The 19,747-nt window shown below is 42.4% G+C and overlaps 1 protein-coding gene across 1 annotated transcript; it reads right to left on the reverse strand.

Annotated features, from left to right (window-relative positions):
• Window positions 1-644: 644 nt before the first annotated feature.
• LOC147448274 (dirigent protein 23-like) lies at window positions 645-1,883 on the reverse strand. Its single transcript, XM_086524539.1, has one exon. The coding sequence runs from the start codon at window positions 1,761-1,763 to the stop codon at window positions 1,089-1,091; it is 675 nt and encodes a 224-aa protein (XP_086380665.1). The 5' UTR covers window positions 1,764-1,883; the 3' UTR covers window positions 645-1,088.
• Between the last annotated feature and the right edge of the window lie 17,864 nt (window positions 1,884-19,747).

Consider the following 19,747-nt stretch of genomic DNA (forward strand, 5'->3'; position numbering starts at 1 on the left):
AGCTTCACATATAAGCTCAACACCCACTTTATTTTTATTAAAATTATTATTTTTTTAAACTTTCAAACGAGCCAATGAAAACCAGCCAAGTGGATTGCCTCTCCTTTCAAGCTTTCCAAAATTGCTCTTAGATAATCAAGGTAAAAAAAGAATATCATCCATGTCATATTAGATATCATCCTTAGACGTTGTGGCATAAAGTTTAAACACCACAGAGAAACACATAGATAGAAATTAACACCAATAGGAAACATAAAGAGATAGAGGCAAGCCCTTGAACAAGAGACCTAGATGGTAGAAGTACAATTTTTTTTTTAAAAGCACATTAAGGGCAAAAATATTCCAATATAAGTGTCACCAGAAGGACACAACATATTACATTAATGTTGATTGCATGAAAAAAAGGAGGACTGCAAGTGGTTAGTCCATCCGGCTCAGTGCTCGAATTTTTATTTCTTCCAAAAACTTGGCAAACCTACATATGAGAAACAATAGAGGTAAATTGACTAAATTTGAAGGTTTTACACCAAATTACACTAATATTTAGAAAATTTCGTAGGTTTTCTCACCTTCAAATATAAAATTTAGATATAAATCTCAGAATTTGTAGGTGGGATTACACTAAACCTAGGTTTTTTTCGAGCATTGATCTAGCTATACTGCGGATGTACAATAGTGGTGTCATTGATGCGGATGTACAATAGTGGTGTCGTTGATAACAGCGTCCCAAGTTTGCATGTTATGCCAAATGTGTGACTTGATAGAGACACTAGAAGCTGAGGTGCAACATATTATTGTATTGTAGCCAGAGCTAATCCATTATCCAACATCTGATGGGTTTAAGGTTCCTTTAGCAAAAAATGCCTTGGGATCGTGTGTTTCCATCCCACGGTTGTAGGTATGTGAGTGTGTGATAATGTGTTCATGTTGTGTGTGAGTGTGTGCGTATTTTAAAGGACACTGTTTTGCATTGAAAGAGGTACACAAAATAGGAGAGGCCATTATTTGTCATTCTGGGAAGAAGAGAACCTTGTGACGATTGTACATGAGACTATTTATTACAGAGGGCGATGATTAGTGACTATGACCTAGAGGAAGAAGAGCTGGTGGTGGTAGAGGGCCACGGTGGCCGTGGAGTTGAGGAAGGTGATGATGGCGTAGCCGCGTGCACTGCGAAAGTCACCAGTGCCGCCAACAATGGCGATTTCGTTAGTGCCGGCATTGATGAGGCCTTGGAGGCTGATGGTTCCATTGAGGGAGCCGTCGTCATAGGTGAGGACCTCCACCTCCACGCCATGGAAGTCGGCGGTGGAGCTAGCTTGCACGGTGTAGCCGCGCATGGAGCCCAGAGAGTAGGAGGTGGGGTCGGCACCCTCAGTGACGTTGAAGGCAAAGAGCTGAGTCTGGCCGAAGGTGCCGGTGGAGCCAGAGGAGTCGATGGGAGCAATGAGAGTGCCTAGGGAGGGGAGGGCGAAGCCGACATGCACATAATATTCCAGCGACGTGGGCATGATGCTCCAATCGGGAAGTCGGGTCGCTCCAGCCGCCGCCGGAAATTGTATGATCACGCTCATGATCACCATTAATGCTGCAAGAGCCGTGGCCAGGACGTTGAATTTCAGTATGAAAGTATTGATATTTATGTCGGCACTCTGGCGCTGCTGACGCAGGGCAGCAGTACTACTTTTCAATGAAGTCGCAGCCATATATTGCTGCTGCATGATGGTGCAGCGGTACCGGTCATGAGCGTCTTCATGTGACATGCTTGCCACTGTCTTGCTTGCTTCTAACTTATAGTCAGCTGAGCCTTGCTTGCGTCGAGCTTATACGTATACCGCGTAGCTGTTGCTGGTAAGAGAGAGAGAGAGAGAGAGAGAGAGAGTGAGAGAAAGAGAGATGGAGAGGCTGCTCGTGGTTTGCTGGGAAGTGGGTTGCCGCCTTTATATACACCTCCAGTGCTCCACACTGCGACACCGAGAGCGGCGACTAATTCTTCCGACTTCGGTTTGTTTGACCCGGACCTGGCCACATGCCGCCCACAATGCACATTCGCTTTCTTTTTTCTCAAAACAAATCCCACTTATTACCCGCCCATGTGAGGATAATGTCTCGTGGATGGAAGTGGCATTGAACAACTAAGGCTCTCTCAAATGCTAGTCAACTTACTGTACAGTTCAACCAAGGTCCGACAGAAAAATCTTCTATCATGCTATCTTGGCACCGCCATCAATAGCTACTAGACGCCCTGGTACCACCTAGTCATGTCCGTGAACACAAACTTTCTTCCATCACTAGCTAGAGGGGCAACTCTAGGTCCCCACTTTTGTACTCATCAACACACTCCAAAAAGAAAAACGTTGCAAGCAGTGACAAAAATGTCAACCGCCACCCAGCGCGGCGTCCGGTGTGATGCAATGGCCAATGCTCACACGATGACCTCTTGGAAGCATGCAAGCCTCTAAAAAAATGGGTAATCGCTCTTGTGAATGTGGATCAAGAGGTCGTAGTGTGTTCAATAGCCTACGAGGGTGGGGAGTGGCACCACCACATATAATCTCACTAGATACCTCTTGATCTAGATGTGCATGTGGCGGAAGGTATCTTGGTGAAGGTGGACAGTGGTGTTGAGATCAAGGTGATGCGAGAAGAACTCACTAAAATCTATGCGCTAATCATACTCTCTGATCTCCTTCAAGCAGGCGGCAAAGCTCTCGGCTTAAATGCAAGAAAATGAAAATAATCTCCCCCTTCTTCCCCTCCCCGATTTTTTTTTTAATGATTATGTCAATCCAAAACGCACCACCTAGTAGGAAGTGGCATGTCACAATTAAACAAAAACTACCCTCGGTGGTGAAATCATTAGAAATTAGCTTTGGCCTTTTTCTTGGAACAAAAGGTAAAACTTGCCACACAAACTACATAGCAAGTAATATAATTAAACATGAGCATTTCAAAATGCTTCTTGCACATTACTACAACACAAGATTCTTTGCATTGTAGGACTCTTCTTGCACCTTCACCCTCGGCTCTAACCTGCACCTTCCACAACTCTGTCACCTTCACTCGATTGCATCCTCTCACCAAACTAAGAAAACAATCAAATCAATTGATTAGATGGACCAATAAATTCACAACATAATTACAACCATAAAAAATATCACAAGTACAATATAACCATAAAGATGAGATCACCTTGTCATTAGGAAATTTTGGAGCTCATTTGAAGGGCCTTTTAAGAAAGAAGAATTTTTGGTGTTCTCTCTCTAGAAAATAGGTGTGGTACAAAAAAAGGTGTCCTTAGCATAATTGTTCAAAAAGTGTACTTCCAAGTAGATTCTTTCCATTAAGACAAAAAACGATTCAAAAAGGGATGTGTAAGGAGTTGGTTAACTTACTAATTAGGAGAACTGTTGACGATCAAAACGACTCCAAATTTGGTCGTTTTGGTTAATTAAAGCATACCTATGCAATTTAAAGTGTATGTAGGTAAATATTCAAAAAAATATCATTTTCAACACATTCCTTTGCGGCTCACCTTGAACTTTGTTTTCATTTACTTCACTTGGTGGCAAATAGTTGTTTCCACTTTTGAATCACTCAATCCCTCTTTTTTCTCTCTAACCTTTCACAAGCTTTCTCTCTTCTTTTCTAATGCTAGCAACTATGCTACTACGTTATCTCCACTATACTTTGTGTGTACTACTCTTCATTACTTACACTATAAAAATTTATAATTGTTTACCGCGGTCTTTTACCGCGTCCTTTAGAGAGAAGGTCCAAATTCAGCTGGAGAAAGAAGAGAGAGGAGGGCGGTTTCTTTTTATATATTTAAACTATTATCGCAAGTATTTTTGCTATTATTACCGCATAGGTTACCTCAGTTATTGTCGCTATTATTACACGTTTATTTCCATGGGGAGAACTAGCGCTTAAGCTTTTATATTTTGGCTTAAACAAATTCTGGCTTAAACGTTCCCCCCCCCCCCCCCCCAATTTTGGTGTTTCCCTCCTCTCAATAGAAATTAAAGAATATTATATGAAACTTTTAAATTTAAAAAAGAAAGGATATTAAAACATGTAAAATAGTTAGCTATTTAAGATTACACTTGGTTACAACTAAACTAACAGTATCACTTGATTAACATAATTGAGCATGTTCACAAAATTAGAGAGAGAGGAAGAGGAGGGAGAGAGAGATGAATGGATTACACGACAAAAAATCTTCATAATTTAAAGCATGCAAAATGTTTATGAATCATCTTCCAAAAGATCCCTACATGACGCATCATTCAATTCTAAGCCCATGGCTCCTAAATCAATAAACAAAGAAATGGAATTGTCGTTTGTGGATGCGTTGGCTTCATCATCTTCGAATTCGTCATCCTTCATCTCATCATCTTCATCATCTTGAAAATCATCCTCGCTAAGACTTGCCGCCGCCGGACTTGATTTGTCTCCATGTCATCCAAAGTAGGAGGTGGAAGAGGGTTGAAGATGGTCTTAGTGGAAAAAATGGTTCTCCCTCGAGGTGTTACGGAAATTACGAACCAAACTTTTGGTTGGTGGATTGTTGGGATACAAATGACCTATAGAAGAGAAGCTCAAAGTGAGTAACATTGGTATAATAAATGTTACAAGCAAATAAGCATAAAAAAGGTAGTCATTCACTTGCTCACAATTGTGGGGTAAAATAAAATTGTCATACCTCCTTGTATGATGCACACTAGAGTCCACCATGTAAAGGCCATTCTAAACACATTTGCAAACCACTTGCATTCGAAGATGAAGGTATAAAAGGTTCTAAAATTAACCTTTAGTACCCTTTCAATAGTTCCACAGTACTTTGCTTCATCATTGTCGGTGTCAAAGTTGCCCATGATGCCACAATCCATGGTGGTTCTACGGCGCTCATCAATGTGGCACGTACGGAAGTGACAACCCTTTGACCACATAGAGTTAAAGGAAAGGCACTACAAAATAGAAAAATATATTTATCAGATACAAAGATAAAATCAAGAAAACAATTTACAATATGGTTTATGTATATGAGTACTCTACCTTTGATACGCAACCTCGTGCATACTCCCAGTCTTTGTTGGTGATGTCTTCTCCGCACGCACACTCTCGAGTAATTTGTGCACATGCTTGAACCATATTTGCGACACAAGTCGTGCAACTGCTCAATTGACACACACTCACACATACACACACAAAGGCTTGGTGTAATGTGAGAGGTAGTGAGTATCATTCTATGGTAGAGAGAGAGAGAGAGAGAGAGATCAGAGTGTTAACTGAGTCAACGTCAGTTAACAGAAGCTGCTAAAGACCGAAGACGTACGAATGCACATCAAAGATGAATGCAAAGAAGCAGTAAAGATTAGAGTTACACATTTTCCACGTTTTCCCAAAATGGTCACGTATTATAAATTCCCGAATTATTTCAAGCCATTGTAATATTTTAATGTGTTACGGGCTCAATGGGAGTTCCATGTTGTAAAGAATAGGTCACTTACTGTGTCTAGGTTGCAGATCCAGTTCGCGGTGAGCCCTAAAGGCCTTGGGCGGTCGGACATTGCATATTTTCAACCTAGGTATATAAGGTAGTGTGTAAAAGAAATTAGGGTTCTCAAGTCATTTGTTGAGAGCACTCTTTTGTGAGAGCTCTTGAGATGTGTGGCTATGGAGTTCTTGAGCTTCTCCTTGCTCATGAGACTTGATTAACACTAATCAATGATTCATTTTCTCTCACTATGCCTCTCTCTTACTTTTGGTGATTGCCTATGATGCTTAGATTAACTAGATCTTAACTAATTAGTGGTTAATCCCTCTCTAATCTTGTGTAATTGCCCCCTTTTGCTTGTGTGTGCATGTAGCTTTGATTGGAGTGTGGTGCTCGATAGATCTATGTGTTTGTGTGCTTGCAATTAGTGTGTTGCATGATAGGATTAGTGTTGTGTGCGTCTTGCAATCATAGTGTGTGTGATTGGGTTGATTAGAGGTGAAGAGAAATGGATATGGAGATTGCCCTTCATTGCGGCTTAGCTCCTCTATAGGCCGAGAAGCTCCCCTCATAAAGTTAACCATTTGTGTTGCCACAATTAGTTCACTAACCGTGTGAGTGTTTCCATGCCCTAGCCGGGTAGCTCATCCCTCCAGATTGATAATTTTGTTGATCATTGGAGCTATTCAATCCAGAAGGATGAGATACCCGTCTAGGGCATGGAAACACTCACACGGTTAGTTAGCTAATCGTGGCAACACAAATGGCTAACTCTATGAGGTGAGCTTCTTGGCCTATGGAGGAGCTAATCCGCAATGAAGGGCAACCTCCATATCCATTTCTCTTCACCTCTAATGAACCCAATCACATACACTATGATTGCAAGACGCACACAACACTAATCCTATCATGCAACACACTAATCGCAAGCACACACACATAGATCTATCGAGCACCACACTCCAATCAAACCTACATGCACACACAAGCAAAAGGGGGCAATCACACAAGATTAGAGAAGGATTAACCACTAATTAGTTAAGATCTAGTTAATCTAAGCATCATAGGCAATCATAAGAAGTAAGAGAGAGTCATAGTGAAAGAGAATGAATCATTGATTAGTGTTAATCAAGTCTCATGAGCAAGGAGAAGCTCAAGGACTCCATAGCCACACACCTCAAGAGCTCTCACCAAAGAGTGCTCTCAACAAATGACTTGAGAACCCTAATTTCTTTTACACACTGCCTTATATACCTAGCTTAAAAATATGCAATTTCCGGCCGCCCAAGGCCTTTAGGGCTCACCACTTACTGAAACTGCAACCTAGACACAATAAGTGACCTATTCTTTACAACTTGGAACTCCCATTGAGCCCGTAACACATTAAAATATTACAATGGCTTGAAATAATTAGAGAATTTACAATACGTGACCATTTTGGGAAAACGTGGAAAATGTGTAAGTCCAATCTTTACTACTTCTTTGCATTCATCCTCGATGTGAACTCGTACGTCTTCGGTCTTAACAGATTCTGTTAACTGACATTGACTCAATTAACATTTCCCCCTTCCTATTTTAGTGCCTGTCATCGGGCACTGTTGAAAAGTTTCTATGGAGGCAAGGGAAGGTTTTGATTGGTTGTTGATGGGCTGGTTTCTTCAATTGTCGTTGAATTTTTTGATGAGGTTAAGTCTGCTGCAGCATCTTCATTGGTCCAAATATGTCTATTGTGAGAGTTGATGTTGCATTTGTCCGTTGTAATAGCACAATGCTGAGGTTGTTGTTTATTTATGAAAAGTATGTAAAAGAGAAGTAGAATGTTTCGGAGTCGCTCCGTCCAACAGCATCACAATGGAGCTTATAGAAACAGGAGTACTACGGAGGTAATAAACAGATATGGGTACCAAAACCGTAGGTTAGAGCATATAAAGTAACACCAAGTCCCTCTCAAGAAAGAAGGCACATTCGATATCAACCTCGACAATATCCTAGGATACCTAAGAAGCAGGTATACAACAGAACAACATCGAAAGATGCTAAAGTCAACCAACTCTCAAGAGGATACAAAGAAAAGACGGATCTCAAAGAATGTTCCTCTTGGACAAGGATTCTACACACGTTATATAAAGATTTGGCTAGCAGTCAACCACAAGCCAACTGCAGCTGCACCAAACCTGCATGAAGATCTCAAGAAATCAACAAGACCTAGAGCGAAGCAAAGTCAACAATGGAGATACAAAGATCCTCAAGAGATTTGGATTCCTAAGTCTTCCAATGCTCCAAGTTAAAAGCCAGATGCCGACAGTGAACAGAGGTCTACAACAACATCAAAGACTCCTATAAACATACCCAATTGGAGAATCAAACAAATAATGGAGTCTTCACAGTCAAAGAAGGACAACCCAACTAACATGAATGCAGATTCAAAGATGATAAAGAAGGTATGGCAAAAGAAACCTTCAATGCCAACTTGGTCCTTCACTAATCCTCTTTTTGAGGATTCAAGCTTACTTTTACCTGAAGAAATGTTTGTAGTAAGCACAAGATTGTAAAAAGTCAAGTCACCAGGGTGCAAAAAACACTCTTTGGCATAGTCATAGTCGGGCTGCTGAGCCATAAAATGAGCAAAGCATTAGTCCCAAAGCTTCAAGTCATATTAAACTTTGTGCTAAGAGTCGTAGTTATTAGGCTTACGCTCAAGATGGAAGAGTTGAGCATATCTAAAGTCATGTTGCTCATACTAGATGAGATGAGCATAAGAGTCGAAGTCTATTAATTTACAAGTGGTGGAGTGTCGTAGAGTCCAACACTCACGCATAGTGCACAGTAAGATGAGAGCACATATCCTCGTCAATGAAAACCGTCCTTAAAGGGGTGCCAGCTTGCAAAGCCATGTCATATGCTTTAATAGCTACACCATCTTTTTGAATAACCCCTTAAAATCTTTCTTGCATAGCATATTGTTTCCCATGCATTTTTGTGTATGTATAAATAGAATTTCCGATCATCGGACATATGCATTAGACACTCTTTTTTGCTTCCACCTATGCACCTTGAGTGGACTACAACAGGCAAAACCAATGTTCAATCATGCTACCCTCTCATATTTGCTGCCTTTTTAATTCCATATCTATCAATAAAAAATATCTTTAGTACTTTATTAATATTTCCCATGCTAATAAGTCCTCCAATAATGTGTGTATCCCAAAGGCACTTTTTTCCCACTGGGTTTTTTCCCTTTGGTCATCCAGGTTATAGACCCTAATTTAGAACCCATGAAGTGCATGTAAACACTACCTAGATCAACATAATGTCAATCGAGGACACATATGACACGATAGGCACACGGAGGAAATCTCTTTAGCTTGTCAGGCTGAGACCATCCTACACATACAACACTCGGGAAGGCCAACTAAACCACAATCAAGAACCTCACTGCTCTCAACTACACCACCTAGCCACATACACACATACGGAAGGTAGCTCACCTAATCATGCCAGATTCGTACGAAACTCAAGGAACACCATCTCCTCACTAGGATACACCTGTCCCTAAGCTTCTACACTCAAAACCCTCACTCTAAACCATTTGCAGAAAACGCGTAGGATGATAGAGCAGAATTTTGAAAGTACCCAAAACTGAAATTTATGAGTACTTATGCGTAGCTCATGTCGCCACGATTCTATAGACTACTAGCACGCAGAAAACAGACATCGTTTGATACACTTACGACCACAAATAGCTCGTAGATGCGTCGACGTGTGCGCTTCGTCTCATGTGGAATGCTTGACGTTGTCGCATAGCTCTCCTTGAGCCTACCACAATGGAGAAGTCGGATCTCCAATGTGTTGAGCGAGCCGGGCGTAGCTAAAGGATAAAACTCACACTCACTCTCTTTATCTCTCACACACAGTAGACATTGCACCCCGGCTTCTGAAACTAGAATAACTACTCATTACAAATGATGTTTATAGCCATAATCCGCAGCATTTCATAACTCGCAAAAGATAAGACTTTCGTACGAAACTTGAGTTATGTTGTGTTGTTAACCCAGCGGTCAACACTCCCCCCTTCCGCGTTCATGTCGTCCCTGACATGACATGATTGTCAATGGTGATGTGGTCTTTGCTGTCGTTTTGGCTTCATCTGTTGCACTGCTTGTAACTTTGTCGAACCACAACAAGAACTATGATCCATTAGAGCGGACATCTATCATCATAACCATTCATCTTTTGAGATCCTCTGATTACTTTTATGCTTGCTCTTCTTCATTGGGGCCTTCTTTGTTCCTGTGCAATCATGTTGTTAGTGTTGTCTGCAGCTTGGTCATTGTAGGCCATTCTTCGACTCGCCATTGAGAAGAAGTATGCTATGATTTGAAATTGGTGCTCCAATTCATTTGTCAATTGATTTGAGTAGCATTTACTTATTGTTGATGTAGAAGGAATATGTACAAGAGGATGGTGATAGGTGTCTTTAGATTAGGGTCTAAAACCTGGATGGCCAAAGGAAAAAAACCCGGTGGGAAAAAAAATGCCTTTGGTATACGCTCTTATTGGAGTTGAGCTCTTGAACGTGAAGTACATGTTCATGAAATGTGAGTGCTTGGGTGAAACACGGAAAGAGTGCCGGATGCAAGTGCCAATTATGGGATACTCTATATGCATATGAGAAATTTGTCACCAAAAGCATGCAATGTGAAAGAAGGATATGATGGGTGTTTCGAGGAATAAATTTAGCACATGTGACATCAAAAGATGTCTCAATAGCTTCCACCTTTCCAAGAAGGGTTGTCGATGTAGAAGTTTCTCCACTCGTATCTCACTGTGCTCAGTACGTGAGTGTCTTTTGGAACTTCTCCTTCACTTCACCAGACTTAAGTACTTAGACTTCGACTCTTTTGCTCACCTGAAGCTTTGGAACTAACACCTCACTCATTTTGTGGCTTAGCTACTCGACTCTGACTTGTATGACTTGTTGTTTGCATGTTGACACTGCTTTGTGACAAGTTCTTCGGCTGTTGTAGAGGCTTCGTGAAGTTTCATCGTTTTCCTGTACCTTCTTCTCTTTGTAGTGCTCAGGCCTCTCGTCAGTCTTTTCTTCATGTGGATTATGGATTTCTTTATTTATTCTTAATAATAAACAAAGAAAATCTTAAAACAACTCAAAAAAAGAAAAATCATTCAAATAGAAATCTAAATGCTATGTACACTATACACATGTCCCTAGGGGCTCATATATGGATTTTGTCACCATACTCCTCTGTAACACTACTATGAGGGCATATAATCTAAATTTTGTCAAAAAAATATCACAATAAAACGCAAAAATTCAATGCATCTCACAAAACATTGCCCTCTAATAGTCATAATATTAGGTCCGCATTTAGAATGCCTCCCCGCTTCCTATTTGGAGTCATCCTTTACGAGACAGGGTATCGCAAAGGGTATGTATTGTGCTTGGGCAATTAAAAGTTGTGCCTATGCAGGCCTTGTAATGTAGCCCTATTATGTATACACAGTCAATGCATGGAAAAGATTTATGTTGTGCAAGATGTGGGTATAAGCAATTTGCTTATTGGCATTTGTTGGCGAGGCTTCCTATTCTAAGCAATGTAATGGTCTTTGAAGCTCCTGTATCGTTGCTTGATTGAAGCGACTTGCTCTCTTCCTACTGTACTATAATCCTAGGAAGAACTGTAAGAATTCAAGCGGCGATGCACTGACAACAGTTTTGTTGTTCTTCTTTGGGACCCATTTCTTTGCGATTATTGGTTGTTTTGTTATTGGCTCTCGTTGGGGAACCCATACTTGCCCATGCTTCATTTGCGTTTGAAGAGACTTCTTTGGGATCCACCTTTTTGTTGTGTGAGTCAACAATGGTCTTTGCTTCAGCCCTTGTACGCTTGGTTGGGGACGGGATTTAGGCTTTGAAAGTTGATACTGTGGTTGTTTTGGAATCCAAATAAATTCTTGACTTTTTCATGCTAGAATCATCTTCTTTGGAGCCCAAACCTGAGTTGTGAAAGCTTGAAATTTTGTGATATTCTTACCCGTTCGTGCATGCTTTCCTTGTTTTTGTTTTGGTGTTGGATCTTGTGATTTGTGATTCCCGGGTCGTTGATCTTCTTGAAGCTCAAAGTGTTCTACAGAGTCATAGAACTCGTCGTCTTCTTCATCTTTTGATTCTCCATATTTCTTTGTTTTCTCCTTATGTCGAGAGCTTGTTGATGTCTGGTTCTCTTCGTTTTCCTTAATTACACTCCTACAAAATAAGGAACGACATCATAGCCATTTTCACCAGTCTTGTCGACTCGTCTTCTTAGGTCATCGGCTTCATTGGCCTCTTTGACTTGTTTCCACAATTCGTCCAGATCATCTATCTCTTTACAATCCTCAGGTATAGCTTGGTGAAATACCTCAGAAGAGTTATCCGTGGTATTCAGTACTATCCTTGGTTCTAATGCTGTGTCTTTGAGGTTTGGTCTGTGCTCATGACTAGAATCTGGATCTTTTAGTTCCTGGTTTGGTGGGATTACTTGTGTACGCATGACACGAATCACATCCTCAGGTTTTGCAACTGGTGGTTCTCGTAAAGCTTGGGCTGTTTGAATCATTTTCTGGCTCATTTCAAACCTTTTCTTTTCTAGTTCCGCATAGGGATATGTCATCCACCTGTGTTCTTGGGTTTGGTTGTTTTTGAGCCTCACATCATAGGCTTTCAAGAGGGCGTCTAATGTCTCATTAACCTTCTCTTCCAACACAGATCCTCCTGAACTAGCACCTCTTGGTTTCTCATCCGTGGATGGTTCTTCTAGAGGTTTAACCATCTGTGTAAGAGAAGGTACCTCCTTTTCCTCATGTTGATTTATCTTCTCCTCAGCTTCGGTAAGCTTCTTAGCTAGGGATTTTTGCTCTAGTTCCCTGCGTGCTTTCATCCTAGTCTTTCTAGCTTTCCAACTATTTTGTTTGCTCTTGGTTTTTTGACTAGGTGCATCTGTCTTTGGTCCATCATCTGTCTTTGGACTCGTGTCACTTTCCGTGTTCTTTGTCTCTAGATTCTCATCAGATTTCTTTTGAGATTGTGCTCTCATAACCACTTGAACTGGTACGACGTTTTCATTTTCTGAGCTACTAGGTAGCTGAACAATCCCTAATACATTTGTCGTGATTTTCCTGATTTGGTTTGGGTTTTTCGGGCAATTGGGGATCAAGTGAGTGATGCCACACTCAAGACAATAGGCATTTACTTCAGTGATCTCCGTATGAGGACACTGTTTGACCAAGTGGTTGTCACAACTTTTGTGACAATCTGTCTCTGGTTGAGGAGATTCTTTTAGCATTTCCTCTTGGCTATAAGCTAGCTTTGACCTAGATAAGCCGCTATTTGCAATGAATCGCAATGTCCTTTCGTCCATTTCATACCTTCTTTCTGAAACCCAGGAGGTGGAGGTTGTACCGGCCTCACCACTCCATGTGTTTCTCTCACATTTTGTTGCTCCGAAGGGTAGCACTCACTTTGGTTGCTATACCACATTGTAGCTGGTACTGGCGTTGTTTTATTTGATTCTTCAACACCTGGCAGCGGAGGTTGTTGTCCTAAGACAAGCTGTGGTCTTAAAACTCCTACTAGTCTTGGCGCATTCCCCGTAATGCATCTAGGTGGAGTAGGTGCTTCTGGAATAGGTTGTACATACATCTCCCTAGCATTTTCCATGCTATAACAGCACTCTTCCTCCGTATGGTTCGTCTATTTTCTCTCAATTTCACACCACTTTGGCTCTCCCGAATCAGACCTTACAAGAGGAATCAACCTCTTGGCCAAGTCGTCGATAAGCTTTTCTTGATCAATAGGTGCCATCGGCTTGGCAATGGACTCACTTATCTGTGAAACACTTTGCTGAGAGGATGTGTCATCTCCTTGACTCTTTAAGTCCTTTTCTTTGTATGCTTCATAGTTATCAACTAGATAAAGAGCTTCTTTGATCAACTCGTCTAGCGTCATCCTCCTTATCATATGCAGATCCTTCTGAAGGCCCGCATGTCTCATTCCCTGGATAAAGATCACCATCAGTCGTGCTTGCGTAGGTAATTCTGATCTCGGACAGAGCTTAACATATCTCTTGAGCCGTAATGATGCTTTGCGTACTGATTCATTCTCTTTTTGTTTGAATTTCTGGATCTGTGAGACGGTATTGTGTGCTATTCCCCTTTGAGAGAATTTCTCGATAAACTCATCAAACACTTCTTCCAAGTAGCAGCATCATCCTCTAGGGTTAGTCCAAACCCTGCAAATTGGGTAGAAAAATCTGAAACTTCCTTTGCTCTAATCACTCTTCTAAAAGCCGTTACGTGATCTCTCGGATCTTTATCTCCGGATTATTTTCTGTTTACCCATTTCTGGACTTGGGATGGTCTAGCTAGTCGATTGTCTACAAGTCTAACCAGAGACTCTCCCAATCCTTCTCTCGTTATCGCTCTTGAAGGGAATCCTGGTCGCTCTCTTCTTGGAATTCCTATAGGAATTCTCGTGTTTGGTGGAGGCATTTGTGGTCCTTCATTGACCAAATATCCACCTCTTTCTAGTACAGTTTGTGGATTTGTGCTTTCTACAACTCTGTATTCTCGTCCATACTTGTCGACAACTATAGATCTCCATTGACAGCCGACTCCGTATGTGTAGACATATAAGAGTTTGTAATCCGTTATCTCTTCTAGGTATGGATCTGAGCACCTATAAAGATTGACCTCATTGTCGTCCATGTATCTATATAGTCCTTCACTCTCATGACCAATCATCCAAACTCTCTCAACAAGATGAATCTTTATCAATTGCAAGTTTGGAAGATCCATTGTCGGAGGATATTCCTCTATCGTCAGGATCTCCAAGCTTGTGTAAGCTGCGTTTGAATCTAGGGTAGACATGATTTCTGGGCTTAAGAGCTTTTGCTTGGTTCAAGTAGACTTAGTCCACTGTGTTCAAGTGCTTTTGGTTAGGGAAAAGTCGAAACTATGTTCAAAACCGCAACCGTTTCGTCACAATTCTCGCAAATTGTCGCTTTTAGACACCCCTAACTTGCGGATGTATTTTGAGGCCTCAAACGACGTTTTTTTCAAAGTTTATCTTGAAGGAGTACGAGCGAAAGTGCGACGCGAGAGAGAGTGCGAGAAGAAGAGCACGACGATATGGTGAACTCGCTCTACTGTAATGTGTAGAGCATAGTGAGTTCTTATTAGGTTTTTACAAAAGAATATGTGTACATACCTGGCGGCCCGCCCACTTACCTGGGCGACCACATTGGGCTTTATACCCCAACAACCTCCCACTTAAAGTCCAATGTGGTACTTTAAGTGTGAGAGAAGCTACTATACAAGCTAATATACAAGAGATGTAGAGAAGTGATGTACTACCCTACACCTAACTGCTTGCTAAAATGCGCAAAGCTCTCTGAGGGAAGTCCTTTTGTAAGTAGATCAGTAGGATTTTCTGTGGTGTGAACTTTGACAAGCTGAAGTTGCTTATCCTCGAGCATTTCCCTGATGAAATGATACTTCACATCCACATGCTTTGTCTTTGAGTGATAAACTGGATTGCGAGCCAATTGTAGGGGATAGGGGAGCACCACAGACGAAGAGTGAGAGAGAGAAGGAGACACACGACACACAGATATGGGTGGGGAGACTCCAAGATTGAGCAGCCCCCTATACACTTATGCTATGTATAAGGTATACAAGTCGGTGGGCGCCCAGACTCTGGGCGGCCGGGCAAGGCACAGACGCCTATACCCCAACAACCTCCCACTTAAAGGCGACTGTGCCTTTAAGCAAGAGAACCTAGTCTAAAGACTACAAAAGGTGAGAGAAAACCGCTCTCAACCTATGCCCATTGGCTGGCTATGATCGTGTGCATCCGGTTGTCCTGCTCCCTTGTAAGTCCATACACCACCAAACATACCGCACACGTACTGCAAGTATGTACACAATACCTGCATATCTCCCTTGTGCACTATGCCATCATCAGTCAACAAACGACTGACAACCCCAACTGCAAATTCTCCCACTACAGCTGCTATGTCGGGCCTCGAGATCAGCATCTCATACATGAGGACACCGAACGTTGATGCAACCCTGGCAACCTCTGCCACCTCCAACTCAGAACTCAACTCATGGCAATCCTGTCCCCTATCATAGAGACCATGGCACTCTGACTCCGAGCTCTGGAGTGACTCCTCGTGCCCACCACATATCACATGTGTACCAAGAGTATCCATCAGTCCTGAATCTGCATCAAGCTCTGCCATAAGCATATCAAGAAATGACTCCGTCGACATCTCAACATCCATGTGAGTCATCTCTGTCATCACCTCTGATGAGTCATCCTGCTGTGACTCACTAGAGCTGTCCCGCTCTACATGTGCATCTGTAGACGCAACCTGCACAACAAGGTCACTGCTCTACACTCCATGCAAAGCATCCTGCAACCCACAAGCAAAAGAGACTCGCCTGCTCTCTCGCTCTCTACCTGGCTGCATGATCACAGAGACAAAACCGTCTCTCACGTGATCCACATGCAATGGGTAACGTGTACCACTCGTGGCACCTCTCGCAATCACTAGCGAACCCAAATGCATCACAAAATCTCGCTCTCGTAGCGAAATCTGACATCCACAATCTCTAAGTTGACCAATCGAGATCAAATTCACTGTCAAATCTGGTACATAGCGCACATGTCGTAACAAGTAAGATGCACCACTCAGTAATGACAGTCTCACATCTCCTGCACCTGCTATCGCATGCACCGATCCATCGGTCAAACGTACACTGCCAAGCATCCCGCTAGAATAGCTAAAAAACCATTCACGATGCGGCGTGACATGAAACATAGCATCTGCACCTAGCAACCACTGCGAAGGGAGTCCACTATCCACATGTATAGCATCTCGTGCATAGCTCGAGGTAAAAGTGACATCCCCGTCACTAGTATACTCCAACACTACATCTGCCTCAACTGTCAAAGCAACTGAGTCCATGGCATCACTACATACATCTCTGAGACTGTCATGTCTCCTACGATGTCGCATACAACGAAAACAACGCCGTCTAACGTGTCCCGAATGACCACAATACCAACATGTCACCTGTCGGCGTGCTCGTGAATGTACATGTCTCACACAAGTCCGTGATGACTCAGATCTATCATACATATCATGTAATCTGCGCCAAAGTGCTCTCGTAGTAGTCTCATACATAACAAGAGCATATACAGATTCTCCAAGGTGCAAAGAGAGTGTAGATAGTGCCATCTCCTCTAGCTCCTGCCACTGATCTTCAGACATGTTTGAAGGTCTACCTGCATCACCACTCAATGGTCCATGCAACCCTCGCTGTGTCAATGCGTCAAGCATACACTCTCTCCATGCCGCAAAGTCTGACCCATCAAACACGCGCATCTGTGAGAGGTCACAATCTGATCGATCACCTGTCTTTGCCATGAGCACAATGTAGAAAACTAGAAATCAAAACCACCTCACCAACAACACCTGGAAACTGTCTACCAATATGGCCAGAAACACAATGTAAAACCTGTGAGACACACTCCAAAATAGAGCTCCCGCAATGTCAATACAAGCCTCGCCTGCTCTAGTATCACACTGCAATCCGTGAGCTAATCACCAAGCCCACACTATGTGGTATCGATGCATACACATGCACAAATCTCCCACCTGCAGAGAACACCGCACGCAAATGCTGAGTGCAACCCGCAATCTCTACCTAGATCGCATAAATGATACGCATAAAACTCTTGGGAAAATTTCGCCAGAGTTTCGCCAGTAAAACAGCCACAAAACCAGTAACCAAACTGACTGCACACTCAAAATCATGAGCAACCAAAGCGCATCAAACCACACTCCAAATGCATGCACCAATCTCCACACTTTGCATACATCCTTGCAAACACCTGCAAATCTAGTACACAAATATCTGCTCTACCTGTGACTACCAAAAAACATGCTCGAGGCATACATTGCCGAGCTCAAAATGCAATCACATTAGTCTCCCTGAGTATCAAACCACATAAGGCATACATCGTATCCTCCCACCTGTGAGGAAACTTGCAGCAAATATCACTCTCACATCTGAGAGCAAACCATGTGTGGAATCCTCGACACACAATAAACAACTGTTGCGGCAGAAAATTCAGCGTTCAGAATTTTAAAATTCTGATATGACGAGCGCGTCCGGAGCATGCCAAAACCCCAAGGTAGACTCCTGGATAACATGTATCCGAGTCCGGGTGTGAAAGCTATGCCAAAAACCTCCGTTTCGACCCAAAAACGCAGCATAAACTGCCAAAAGAGGGCTGAAAAATGCAGCTCCTCAACCGTAGCTCAAATGAGGTTTCTGATGGCTCGAATGGCTTCGAAAGGGGGGTAAAACGATAGGACACCTGTAGGAAACGCTCTCGGAAAGCTGAATTTGCCGATGCCGAAGTCGAAACCCTGTTTGCACTCTTGAAAGTGCGCGCGCGCACGGACGCGATTTCGGGAATGAAACTGGCTCTCCGCTGTCGTCGTGACTGTGCACACACGCGCTCCCTCCGCACCTACGCTCTGATACCAATTGAAGGGGATCAGGGAGCACCACAGACGGAGAGTGAGAGAGAGAAGGAGACACACGACACACAGATATGGGTGGGGAGACTCCAAGAGTGAGCAGCCCCCTATACACTTATGCTATGTATAAGGTATACAAGTCAGTGGGCGCCCAGACTCTGGGCGGCCGGGCAAGGCACAGACGCCTATACCCCAACATACCTAAATGGTTTCCGATGGCATGCATTTAGTTCAAGTTTTGCTCTAAGATCTGTAGAGTTGCTCTTAGGCTACGTTTTGATATAAAAACTTTTCCGATCCGATACCGTTTGTGAAAGTTATTATGGCCAAAACAATGAAATGCAGTTTAGAATGGTCAAAATGAGTCCAAATTCAATTTTAAAAGAAGATTTGGGATCTCTATGATAGTGTGAACACTCCTGTATGGTGAAAAGTACAGTTGGACCCTAAAACTGGCCTAGAGACATCCTACGCGTAGGATGTCTATATGTTCAGATTTTAACAAAATTTGGTCCAGAGACTCCCCTTAAGTCCAACAACACAATGGTATGCTCAGAATTTTATTTGGACCTAGAAATGGCCTTGAGACATCCTACGCGTAGGATGTCTTTTTGCTCAGAATGACTTGAAATTTTCACCCCAGCTTCTCCTTGATGTGCTAATCACAGTGGTGTGCTCAGAAGTTGGTTTGGAGTCCTAAATAAAGCTGGAGACATCCTACGCGTAGGATGTCTAACTACTCAGATTTTGTCCAAACTTGATCCCAAGATTCTCCTAGTACTTAGCAACCCAATGGTATGCTTAGATTTGAATTTGGATGCCAATAGGTCAGGATTTGGGCTGCATAAGCTTCTAGTGCACTCCAAGAATAGGACGTCTGACAATTCTTGTCTTTGCTTAGTAAATAGGCCAAACAAGGTCCAAATTCACTTTTGAAAAAAGTTCTGGAATCCTTGAGACACAGGGAAACTCCCTATATGGCCAAAGTAGAATTTTGACCACTTTATGACCCTGGGGACATCCTACGTGTAGGATGTATTTTTGCTCTGTTTCAGCTCAAACTTGCACTGTAGCTTTCCCTTGATGTGCTAAACTCACATCTATTTTTACTTTCTGATTCTGAGACCTATAGGTTGGTCAAATGATCAAGAAACTATTCCAAAAGCTTGATGTCTGTTCTGATGAATTCCCAAGTCAAATCAACTCCAAATTGGACCAAAATTTACTAAGAGGCTTGCCTAAGGCTATACAACACCCTGCTATGTCCACAGTTTGAATTTGGCCTCTAAATCATGCGTTAGACATCCTACGCGTAGGATGTCTAACTGCTCAGAATTGCCCCAAATTTGAACCACAGACTCTCCTTAAGGTGCTAATCATTGTGGTATGCTCAGAGGTTGATTTAGAGTGCTAAATCATGGTGAAGACATCCTACGCGTAGGATGTCTAAGTGCTTAGAATTGCCCCAAACATGAGCCACAGCTTCCCCTTGATGTTAGCAACCCAATGCTATGCTTAGATTTTAATTTGGATGTCAAAAGACCCCAAAACTAGCTATCCTTGACTTTTTCAGTCAAAAATGCTAAATTTTGTTCAATCTTCCTTCCACTGACCCAAATGAGATGAAATTCAT

Source organism: Adiantum capillus-veneris, chromosome 11, assembly GCF_014529385.1.
Source record: "Adiantum capillus-veneris isolate H3 chromosome 11, ASM1452938v2, whole genome shotgun sequence".
Taxonomy (NCBI): Eukaryota; Viridiplantae; Streptophyta; class Polypodiopsida; order Polypodiales; family Pteridaceae; genus Adiantum; species Adiantum capillus-veneris.